This window comes from Pteropus alecto, unplaced genomic scaffold (genome assembly GCF_000325575.1).
Source record: "Pteropus alecto unplaced genomic scaffold, ASM32557v1 scaffold41, whole genome shotgun sequence".
NCBI classification, from domain to species: domain Eukaryota; kingdom Metazoa; phylum Chordata; class Mammalia; order Chiroptera; family Pteropodidae; genus Pteropus; species Pteropus alecto.
Genome location: NW_006430464.1, coordinates 458,653 through 470,734, shown reverse-complemented (window position 1 = coordinate 470,734; position 12,082 = coordinate 458,653). Strand labels below are relative to the sequence as shown.

General features: G+C 54.9%; 1 protein-coding gene across 1 annotated transcript in view; it reads right to left on the bottom strand.

The window, feature by feature from the left end:
• The window catches only part of SIGLEC10 (sialic acid binding Ig like lectin 10), a 5,884-nt gene extending 830 nt beyond the window's left edge, over window positions 1-5,054 (bottom strand). Inside the window, exons 1-10 of the mRNA XM_006904982.1 lie at window positions 5,021-5,054; window positions 4,552-4,935; window positions 4,130-4,414; window positions 3,801-3,848; window positions 3,409-3,672; window positions 2,266-2,313; window positions 1,896-2,153; window positions 1,482-1,766; window positions 1,101-1,197; window positions 880-1,009 (exon numbers count right to left, since the gene is read on the bottom strand). Coding sequence (XP_006905044.1) covers window positions 880-1,009; window positions 1,101-1,197; window positions 1,482-1,766; window positions 1,896-2,153; window positions 2,266-2,313; window positions 3,409-3,672; window positions 3,801-3,848; window positions 4,130-4,414; window positions 4,552-4,935; window positions 5,021-5,054 — 1,833 coding nt within the window. The remainder of the gene's footprint in view (window positions 1-879; window positions 1,010-1,100; window positions 1,198-1,481; window positions 1,767-1,895; window positions 2,154-2,265; window positions 2,314-3,408; window positions 3,673-3,800; window positions 3,849-4,129; window positions 4,415-4,551; window positions 4,936-5,020) is intronic.
• Between the last annotated feature and the right edge of the window lie 7,028 nt (window positions 5,055-12,082).

The following is a 12,082-nucleotide window of genomic DNA, read 5'->3' as shown; positions in this document are numbered from 1 at the left end:
GGAGGCGGGGGGGAAAGAGCAGTGGGATGGATTTTGAAGGGCACTTCCTGACGTTGATTGTGGGGTGTCGGAGAAGAGAGGCACGGAAGATGACTCCGAAGCTTCAGGCTTGAGCAGCTGGGCAAACGGGGTGCCACTCGCTGAGATGGGCAGAGCAGAGGAGACGCAGAAGCGGTGTGTCACTTGGATGTTTGCCTTGGGGCAGGCTGCGTTTGAGACGCTTGTTAGACATCCACAAGGAGGCGCGGCCTCCACAGCCGGGTATGAGTCTGAAGTTCATGGGCGGGTCTGGGAAACAGACGTGAATTTTGGAGGCGTCGGGGCATAGATGGTCTCGCCTGGACAATATCCAGCATTTCCCGACACTCGCAAGGTGCCAGGTCATATTCTAAACGTTGGACAGGTACGATCGGAGCCTATCGAATACCTGGGATGGTCCTTGGCGATAGGTGCAATTTTCCTCATTTTACAGTTCAAGCCGTCGAGGCACAGATAAGTGAAGGGACCCGCCCAAGAACGCAGAGCGGCGAAAGCAGGATTGAACCCAGGCGGCCCCGCTCTCAACCACCAGGACGTACTGCCGCTCCGTGACTCCGTGACACCGATAACTGCTACATCATGAATTGTAATGAATAACGTCCTTGGCGGTGGTGACGATGGTGTCGCTGCTACGTCCTGAGCAAGGACGCTGCCCTGCTCCTCAGGCGGCTCTCAAAGGAAACAGAGGAAGGAACGAGGGACGGGGGACGAGTGGCTTGGCTCAGGTCCCACACACCGTCGGTGCCAGCGTCACGACTTGAATCCAACGCCGGGCCTTCTCCGTCTGGCCCCTCAGGCAAAGCGTGGGGGCGGGGGGGCGGGAGTGGATGGGCCACTCACCAGGTGTCGGGTGCCGGGCACCACGTTGACGTAATCCAGGATCGTGCTCCTCCTCGTGGGCCTGGGCCTCTGAGTCTCCGCCTGGGTCCCAGTCTCCACTTGGCTCTGCTTCTTCCTCAGAGTCTTCGTGCTGCGGAAACGACCCAGCTCGGTGTGCGCCCCGGCATCTCCCCTGTCCCCAGACCTCACACTCACGTCTCCTGCTCCTAAATCTAACTCACATGACCACGATGAGGCAGAGGCAGAAGCAAAGGGCAGAGACGCCAGCGCCCAGGATGGCTCCGTTAGAAAACGCCCCTGTGAAGGCCGCCTTCTGATCTGCGCAAGGAAAGGTCGGACGTCTCCGAGTGTCTCCCATCGGCGTGAGTCCTCCCGCCCACCGGCCACCTCTCAGACCCCTCGCCTGCAACCCCTTCCTGTCTATGTCTTTAAACCCTGCCGCGCCCCAGGCCCGGATGCCGAGCCTTCCGCTTCGTGGTGTCCCCTCTGCACTCTCGGCCACAAGCACCATGTCCCCCTCCCCAGCTCCTGCTTCAACCACAGGACCCTGCCCCCGGCCCACTCAGCCCCACCTCCAGGGGACACCGGACAGGCCCCCAGACCTGGCAGCAGCAGGACAGTGGCGCTCGGGGCCCCGAGGACATTCTGGGCCTCGCAGCTGAGTCTGAGGTCAGAGCAGAGCTGCCCTCTGAGGCTCAGGGAGCTGTTGGCCCAGGGCCCCACTGAGCTGGAGGTGACGGTGAGGGAGGCGTTGCTGAGGTTCCCCTCCAGCAGCTGCTCCCCCAGCCTCCAGCGCAGGGAGGGGGCCGGCCGGGCATGGGAGGAGCAGCTGCAGTGCAGCCTCGCGTCCTCCCAGGAGCAGGAGGGTCCCAGCAGCTGTGGGGGGTCTGTGGGGGTGGGGAGACGGGTCAGCGGCCCCCCTCCCCCCCCCCCAGGGGGCCTCTCTCTGGCGCTTGCCCCTCTCCTCACTCACGGACCAGCTCTCCTGCCCCCAGGGACCCCCAGCCCCGACTCACAGACCACCGAGAGGCTCAGGGAGACATGCTGGGAGCCCAGCGGGTTCTGAGCATGGCAGGTGAATTCTCCTTCGTGCTCCCTCTGTATCTGAGGCAGCTCCAGGACCCCCAGGTCTGAGGGCTGGGAGGGTTGCAGAGTCTGTCCCCCCCGGGCCCAGCTCAGCGAGGCGGGGGGGTTGCTGTGGGCGACACAGAGCAGATGCAGGTTTTGGCCCTCCAGGACTGGGAGGGGCGTGCCGTTCCCGAGGTTTTCTGTGACTGTGGGATGGAAGAGGCAGGACAGGTGACCCTCGTACAAGCCCACGTTCCTGAGGCCCGGGGCCCCCGGGCGGCACCGAGGCACCCCGGCTCCTCCGTCTCCCTTACCTACCTGTCCTGTTTGCTTGGGAGACCACCACCCTCAGGTGCTCTGGGGCATCTGCAACAGAGACGGGGTACCAGTCGGACGCGGGCTGCGTGCTGGGCAAAGGGTCCCCGGAGACGAATGACAGCGGCAGGCGGGGGAGGAGGACCGAGTCACCCGCTGAGGTGATTCACCACCGGGTGACACAAACCACCCGAGGGAACAGATGAGTGAGAAGGGCAGGTCCCTGTGTTACGGTGGTTTTTGGTAAGAAAGACGAATTTGGCCACAGTCCCCAGTTCCTGGCACCAAGCTCCGGAAACCCTGGGATTTCTACGGGATGAGGGCGACGAAGGTGTCTTGCTGTTCACAACGAACCCCTTTGCACCCCGCCTCAGTTGATGCCATCGAGGTGACTTTTGGGAAGCGCCTAAGGATGGGGGCCGGCTTCTAGGGGAGCCCCATGTGAGTGGAGGGTTGGGACTCCCGAGGGAGAAGGAGCTGGAGGCCAAGTTCCATCACCAGGGGAAGGAGCTGGAGGCCAAGTTCCATCACCAGGGGTCAAAGATTTCATCGATCACGCCGATGTGACGAAGCCTCCATCAAACCCCAAAGGACGGGGTCCGGAGAGCTTCTGGGTCAGAGATCCAGGGAGAGGGTGCGGACGCCCCACGCCCTGCCCCGCACCTGGCCCCGTGCATCTCCTCCATCGGCTGCTGAGGTATATATACCCTTTCCTAACACACCGGTGGTCCGGTAAGCACCGTGTTTCCCTGAGTTCTGCCCTGTGTGGCAGACTGGTCAAGCCGGGAGAAGGGCCTGAGGAAGTCTCCCCGCCGGCCTCCGACCTGTGGTCCGAAGCACAGGGGACAACCTGGATTTGCTATTGGTGTCTGCGGGGGAGCAGCCTTGTGAGAGTGAGCTTTGAACCTGAGGGGTCTGATGCTATCGCTGGGAAGATAGTGTCAGGATCCATTGCAAGACACCCGGCTGGTGTCAGACAATCGGTTGGTGACAGGAAGAAAAATACCTACGTAAGAATCGGAACCAGAATCATCAGTGCGACGGACCGGAGGCTCCGGGTCCCTTTGAGCTCTGGGACCCCGCCTGCCTCCCCAGCCCCCTCACCCTCTCCCCTCCTGGCCCCTGGGCCCTGCGGGTCACACTCACACTGCACGGAGAGGTTCAGGGTGCGGTTTAGGAAGCCGAGCCTGTTCTCCGCTCGGCAGGTGTAGCGCCCCGCGTCCCCAGGCGTCACCTCCGGCAGCACCAGCTCCAGGCCTCCAGAGCCCGAGGGCCGGGACCAAGAGACAACTCTGTCCTCCAGGGCCCAGCTCAGGGTGGCGGGGGGTCTGCTGTCCGCAGCACAGAGCATCCGCAGGAACTGGCCCTTCTGGGCTTCCAGACGTGGCCCGTCTCCCTGCGGCTCCAGGGCTGCAGAGACAGGAGGGGAGAGAGACAGGCGAAGAGCTGCAGAGCTGAACGCCATTCCCCCACCTCTGACACGTTTTCCTCCTCCTCATCCCCTGGCCGGCCCTGGCCACCCCATAGGCCCCTGGTACCTGATCCCTTGGCTTTGGAAATGCTGATATTCAGGCCTTGGGGGGCATCTGCAACGAGATGGCACGCTGGCATTGCGGAGGAACTTTTGGCTCCCCACAGCCAGAGAGAACCCCCTTGGGGAACAGAAAGTGTGACTCTCCTCGGGAAAGACAAGGGACAAAGACACGCTTGTGGGGAAAGGACCAAGCGGCGTTCACTTCCCCTCCCATCATGAGACTGTGCCCCTTCCTGTCTGTGGACCCCCGAGAGCTGCCCACCGCCAGCCCCATCTCCCGAACCCCACCCAACGGGGGCTGTCGCTCACCCTGAAGTCCCCCACCAAACTCACAGGCCACGTTGAGCTGGACAGTGTTTTTGGCGCTCACACCCTGTCTGGAGAAGTCCACTCGGCAGGTGAGGTCAGTGCCATGGTCCTGGGGTCTCGGCGTGAGGGTGAGCACAGAGACGTGGGAGGTCGTCAGTCTCGTCTCTTGGGAGGAGAGGGCAGCCCCCATCCAGGAGAAAGTGGGAGCTGGACATCGCTCAAAGTCCGAGTCGAACACACAGATGGCTTTCACCTGCTGCCCAGGCTCCAGGGTCTCTGGGACGTAGACATCTGGCTTCCGTGTCAGGGCTGGACAAGAGAGGGTACAGTCCTGGTCCCCAGACGGGGTACTGCAGGAGGTGTCCCCCGAGATCTATTTCCTGCAGGGAGGGGTAGCAGGCAGGAGAGGAGATCCCACCCCATTCCAAGTCAAGCCAGTTCCATACCTATCACATTCAGAGAGAACACGTCTTCCTTGAAATTATATCGCACGAAAGTGCCTCTCTCGATCCGAAAGAAATAGGTTGCCCTGTCACTCATCTGTGCGTCCCTGATTAGCAAGGAACAGGTCCCGTTTTGGGGACTGCCCACAAGCTCGAATCGGCCCCGGGCATCTGTTCGCACATTCTGAGACTGGTTGTTTGTGGCCACTGGAAGATCAGTGGTCATGATGGGCTGGTATTCGAACCAGTAGCCGTAAGCTGGGGTATCGTCGGTCCACTGCTGGCGAGGGTAGGAGACGGTGCAGGACACGAGCACACACAGGCCCTCCTGCACCGTCACCGTCCTCTGCACCCTCACTGAGAATCTCCGGTAGTCGGCCCGCGACCCTGCGAGAGAACACAGGCGAGCTGCCACCCCAGCCCCAGCCCCAGCCCCGGCCCCGGCCCCTCCGGCCCTCGGCCCACTCACCGCCCCCCAGTATGGCGAAGAGGATCAGCGAGAGCATATCTGCACGGGGGGGATGAGACGGGCTCATTCCTCCGACGGACGCTGTGTCTGGCCCTGGCAGGGGCAGAAGGGGAAGCCAGGGGAGGGCGGGCGGGCGGAAGCTGAGCCCGAGAGACTGAGGCGTGAAAGATCTGCTCTGAGGCCCACGGGAATCTCCCTTCCTGCCCGCCCCCCACCTCCACTTGGCCCACTTGGCCGCTCTCCTGGGCCTTGCCTGGCCTTGGGCTCCCCGACCTGGGCCTTCCAGAGTCTCCTGCGGGGAGGGAGTGGAAGGCACAGGGTCCAGCCTGGGGGGCCCAGCTGTGGGAGGGTGGAAGGGGGCGGCTCTCGGCCTGGGCCCCAGGCGGGGGTGGGTCGTTGCAGAAGCAGAAGTGAAAGTCCACAGCGAGCCCTTCCTCCAGGGGCCCCTGGAGCGGCAGGTGAGTGAAGGTGAGGGTAGGTTTGGGAGTAGGGCGTGCGGGGCTGGTCTTGCCAGATAAAACGCAGGACGCCCACTACACCTGACTTTCAGATAAACAACGAATCGTTTTTTCAGTATAAGCATGTCCCAAATATGGCATGGGACATGCTCCTACTAAAACGATATGTCGTCTGTATTTGAAATGCGAATTTAAGTGGGCGCCTTGCATTTCTACTTGCTGAATCTGGCGGCTGTAGGCCGGCCTCGGCACCACCCCCTCCTCTCCCTGGTGGGCTCACCAACCCCGGTCGGTCCCTCGGGGACACCCGGGCCCGGGACCTGAGTCGACTTCCCCATCCCCCCTCCTTCTTCTGTTGTACGATTGGACGCACTTACTTGTAATGCCCCTTGTGATCAGAACACCTGCACCCACAGGGAACGCCGAGGGTGGCAGTTGCAGGAGATGTAAAGGACATGGGGGGTGTGCGGTGAGCGAGGCACACTCCCCCAGCTGTCGTCCCCCTCGCCCGGCCTCTCCTCCTGAAATGACTCTATTCCGGTCATGCTAGTCCTTTGCTAGTCCTTTGAACCTCACGCCTGGGGACCTCGTGTGTGGCAGGCGCTACGCTGCAGATGGGAGATGCATGGGTCCATCTGGCGGTGTCTGACCTCAGGGGGACCCAGTCTGGTGAACGAAGACCCTTAGAGACAGATGCCGTCATCCTCGCCCCCCGCCCACGCTGCGACAGACACCTACGGTGGACCTGGGCACGAAGCGGGTCACTTCTTCCTGGTGGAGTCAGGAGAGGCCACCTGGAGGAGGTGACCTCTAGCTGCCCTTGTCTTTGCTCTCGCATCTCCTGGATTGTTCTGCTCTGGCTGTTGTCATAAAATGACAGACCGCGCAGCTTAAACCACAGAAATTTATACCCTCACAGCTCTAGGGGGCGGAAGACCGAGACGGAGGTGTGGGCAGGGCTGGTTCCCCCCGAGGCCTCTCTCTCCCGCTTGGTGGCGGCCGGCTGCTCTCTGTGTCTTCATACGGTCCTCCCGCTGTGTGAGTCTGGGCCCTGATTTCTTCTTATGAGGACGCTGGTCCTGTTACGTTTGGGCTCAACCTGTGACCTCATTTTAACGGAGTCATCTCCTTAAAGGCCCACCTCCGAGTACAGCCACATTCCTAGGTCCTGGGGGGTGAGGACTTCGGCGTATGAAGTCTTCGGCAGCGAGACATAAGTCAGTTCACAGCATCCAGCTCCCTCTTCTCTCTGACCCCCAGGACCTCAAAGCCCAACCCGGGCTTTCTGGGGGGAGATTCCCTTCTCCTAGAGAGGGCGAGAGGGAGAGCAGGGTACCTGGTTCTGTCGGGGGGCGGAGGGAGGCCTGCCCTGAAGGAGCTGAGAGCGGAGCCTCCCAGCCCCTCCTCAGCCTTTGAGCGTTTCTGTGCGTTTGTGGGACCACCTGAGGCAGGAACCTCTCAGTCCTTCCCTGGGTTCTCCACGCCACCATTCGATGCTGCCACTTCAGCCGGAAGAGGGAGAAAGATGCTGGTCCGTGGCTCCCTGATTCCTCCAGCCCGACCCGGAGTCCTCAGAACCCCACCTCAGTGTGTGGGCTACCCTCAGGGTTGGGTCTCCCTTTGAATCTCAGAGCTCATCTTTCAGGTATGGGGCTGAGGGGCCCTCGGGGACCAAGGAAGGACAGCTTGGCAGCTCTACGTCCGGAACCACATTGTCAGGGAGAGGTAGGAAGAGGTGGGGTCAGCGACCCCACCTGTAGAAGGGCCCTTCCCCCTTCCAGAGGCAGCTCTTCCTCTGGAGGTGGTGCTCAGACAGTCAGCCCCCATCCCCCCGTTCCTCGAAAACCTGAGGGCTCTCTCTCCTCTTTATAGAAGTTCGTCAAGGATCAGTCTTTATCGATTGTCCGTCTTCCCAGCCTCCTCCAATCTCGCCTCCATTCTCAAACTATGCCTGTCAAGATCGCCAAAGACTCGTACGACCAAAACTCACAGGCAGTTCCTGTCCTCAGTTTACGTGATGCCACCTCTCAGCAGCATCGGAAGGGCTCAGCCACTGTTTCCTTGCTGAAGCATGACCGTCTGTCTCCCACGTCACCCGGAGCTGCCATCTTGGTCAAGTTGGGGACACCGTAACCCACATGATCTCCATGAAGGTGCATCTTCCTCTCCCGGTTCCTTCCCATAACTTTCCATGCTGCAGATCAGGATGCCACCTCCATACCTCCAGCATCAACTGGTCCCCGCGAAGCCCTGGGACTCCTTCTACAGGGACTGTTTCCTAGGTTCTAGACACGTTTGCAAATGCTGCTCTTCTGAAGAGGCTGCATCCGTTCTCACTGCACCTACAAATTAACCGTGCCCTTCTTACTGCACCTCAATAGAACCGAGTCTTGGCCAGAGGGAGCATATAAGCACAAACCCTGTCACCACAACCACCCCCACGATGTCCTGCAAACCCACACTCCCCCCAATTTGAAATACGTCAATATCTCCTCACTGTCAGAGCATCTTTCCGAGATGACTTCCACCCAGACACACTCATCCTGTGATGCCCACAGAAGAAAACACGTTCCTGTGGTGGCTGAGTCCCATCTGACTGCTATTGCAGAATGCCGCCATAGACTGGGGGACTGAAATGGCAGACATTCATCTATCACAGTCCTGGAGGCTGGAAGTCCAAGACCAAAGCACCAGCGGACTCCTCGTCTGTGAGAGCCCACTGCCTGCTTCTTAGATACTGTCTTCTCTCACGTGTTCTCACGTAGTAGTGGACGCGCCCTAACCCCATTCATGAGGACTCCACCCTCATGAACTCATCACCTCCCAAAAGCCCCACCTCCGAAGACCAAAACATTGAGGGTTAGGTTTCAGCATATGCTTTTGCGGGGAGACACGGTCTATGACAGGTGGGGTTATTCAGGTCACACCCTTGCTCTGTCTACGTTGGGGTCATGGAATGCTGCAGGAGCTCCTAGCTGAGTCTTCAGCTTTTTCTCTTCCAGTCAAGAGAGCATATTACGAGGCAAGGAGGTGGGCGAAATATTACAGTGACATAACCTGGATTCGTTCTCATTTCCAACGAGTGAAAAATTTTGTAAGTTCAGTACTTTATGATGGGTTATAACTGCTACTCGCTGGCATGTGTGTTGACATCCAGTGTGAAGTATTCCTTTTCCAAAAGCAGATACCAACCTCTTCATGATACAGCCTGAGGCTGTCTGCGTTCTGATCCCTGCTGACTTCTCCAGCCTCCTGTATTTTTACTTCATTATTTTTTAGATTTCGCTTTTACGGAGGAGTAAATCAGCCCCTGCTGACACTCACAGCCAGGCCCTGGTGTTCTCCTACTGAACGTAAACAATATCACAGGAACGTCACACCAGACAAGGCCACTGTGACCATGGCAGAATGAGACCACTCCAGTCATGTCTCAGCACAGACACAAACAGGAACACTGTCTAAGCCACAAAGTGACCAGATACACCTTTGCCCAGAGCAACGCCAATGACTGAGGATTACTGAGCAACTCCAGCTTCAGCCTCTGCTGCGGAATGAAGGTTGGGCCCCACCCCACATTCCTATGTTGAAGCCCTACCCCCATGTGATGATATTTGTTAGTGGGGCCTTTGGAGATGATTAGGTCATGAGGTGGAGCCTTCATGAATGGGATGAGTGCCCTTACAAAAGAGACCCCAGAGAGAGGGCCACCACCCCTTCCGCCACGTGTAGGCACAGCGAGAAGATGCTGCCTGTGGACCCGGCAGTGGGCCCTTCTCAGACACCTTGATCCTGGACTTCTCAGCTTCGGAACTCTGAGTGACACGTTTCTGCTGTCTACAAGCCACCCAGTCTCTAGCACTTCATTACGCCAACAAGAATAGACTAAGACAGACGCCCCTGGGAACTCAGAGACGTCTCTTGGTGAGACTGGCACATATTCGTCTAACTGAAACCCCAGTGAAGACATGGAGCATTTCTGTCGAAAACCCACATCACTCCCAGTATCTCTCTCAGCATGCCATGTGTGAGCGAGAACCTCTGCCCCATGGACCGAGGGGCAGCCTGAAGAAGAGAGCCCCCAACTTCTCAGCTGCATCCGCCTGGAGTTTAGCTTCTTCAATGCAGAGCTGGCAGGGATGAGAAATGCCGGTAGCCGGCCCGTCATGGGAAGATGCCATAGCCCTCGACATGGGACTTGGAGGAGGGAGCCTTGGGTTCTTGGCACCACCCACCTGGAGTGGAGTTTCCATCACGCTGACCTGGAATAAGGATGGGCGGGTGCGGATGGCACTTCCAATGACACAGGCTCTCATCATTCCTCCTGAGTTTTAACAAATTTTCTTAAGTTATCTATCTCATCATTTGATGCTTGGCCCTTAGGGCAATTTCCAGAGAACTTAAATGGTTGGTTTTAAAAAAGGAGTTTTCATCAGTGATGCTTGTTTGACTGCAGAGTGAGTCCATGGAGTGAGCATCTCGGAAGTGGAACCAGAAGCCTCCTCCTTCTTCATTTTTTTTTTGAGGGAAAATTTAAAAACTGGATATTTATTTGAAACAATATAGTACAGTAGACATTTTGAACATTTTCAATGTTTCCGATTGAGATTATTTTTTATTATTATAAATTATTTAGTTTTTTTAGTTTTTAATTATCTTTTTTTTTAATTAAACAAAATTTTAATGATTCTTAAAGCCACAACTGGAAATGATCGAAATACGTATCAACTGGTGAATGCATAACCAAAACGTGGCATATATCCATACAATGGAATCATATTGAGAATAAAATTATTTTTAATTTGTACGATCAAATGTATTAATTTAAAAATTACTGACATGTGCTCCAATATGGACAAACCTCAAAAACCTCACGGTTAGTGAAAAATAACAGACACAAGAGACCTTATATTGTATGATTTCATGTATGTATATGAAATATTCACAAAAACAAATCATTAGAAATTGAAAACTGACCAATGATTTTTTTTAAGCTCCGAAGAGAGGGGGCATTTACTGCAAATGGGCTCAAGTGTCCTTTCTAGGCTAATCTAAATGTGTGGCGGTGGTTGCACAACTGTAAAAATGGACTGAAAAGTCACTTACGATGAATTAATTTTGTGTCATGTGAAGTTATACCTTGATAAAGAAGTTTTTAAAAGTCTGCTGGGGAATTCTATTTCTGAGCAGGAGAGATTAACAGGGTCCAGAATTATTATTCTCCTGTAAACAACTAAAACACTGAACAAAATACAGGAAACCTATATTTTTATACATGGAACACAGACAGGGAATAACCGTGATCCTTAAGAAAAGGAAAACCGTGAGCTGAGACTTAAAATCACTCAGGTTTTCTGCTAGGAGGTAGTTTGCAATGGCACACACACACAATAAAAGGACGGAAATTGCATCGCGTTGAAGCGCCAGACATTGGACGTTGAGGAGACTGACATGGCTAAATTATGCACGTCAGAGTTTTAGACAGGAAAGAGAATCGCAGAAGCAGCTCGCAAAGTCTTCATCAAAGGTCCCTTGACTTGTGCGCAAAATACCAGTCGGCACATACACAGGGTGAAACCCCATGAGGCCACAAGAACAATTTCTAAGGAGAGAACAAATAGAGCTATTAGATGGAAAATTTTCCAGTGCCTAGTACCTCCAGCTAAAGTGAAGATACCTTTTCAAATAGATAGGACATTCAGTCAAATCTCCAAAAAGGCCATGGCATTGAAGTGAGAGAAAATTAGCCCTAGAGTAAAGGCAACACCAAACCTATCTTAGGAGAGAGGTTAAAAATTAAAGAGCCTTAAAAACAATGGCCCAACACGTAAGTAACTTAACTGCCTTCAAGAAAAAGGACCAATGTTCTTTAGAGAAATACAACGAAACCAATTAGTCAGCCTCACAAAATTGACAATGTCCATCACTCAGTGAAAAATTACTAGACATGTAAAGAAATACTTGTGACGCTTAATAAGAGAAGAATAGTTTGATCAAATTGTGCACAGACATGACAAAGGAGATGGACTTAGCAGACAAAGCTGTATAAAAGGTTCTTACGAATATGTTCCATATACTCAAGGTTGTAAAGGAAAGCATTACCATAATAAGAGAAGAAATATAAGATTAAATAAGAAGGAAATGTAGCTTCTAGAGAAGAAAATACATGAACTCAAATGCATATTTTACTGAATGAACTTAACAGCAGATTGGGCATTGTAGAATGATCGATAAACTTGAAGATGTAACAATGACTCCTATTCTAAATGAAGACTATAGAGGAAAAACAGCTAGAGAAAGATGCACAGATATTCAAGGCCCTATGAGATGATATCGGGAAACATAAGATATACAAAGCTGGAGAGGCAGAGAAGACAGAGGGAGAACTAAATATATATATAATTAAATAAATATTGGCTTCAATTTTCACAAATTTGATCTCAAGTATAAATCCACAAATTCAAGACATTCAAAAACCTCCCAGTCAGCGGGTAACTCACTCTCTCTCTCTGTCTCTGTCTCTCTCTCTCTGTCTCTCTCTCTGTCTCTGTCTCTGTCTCTGTCTCTCTCTGTCTCTCTGTCTCTGTCTCTCTCTGTCTCTCTGTCTCTG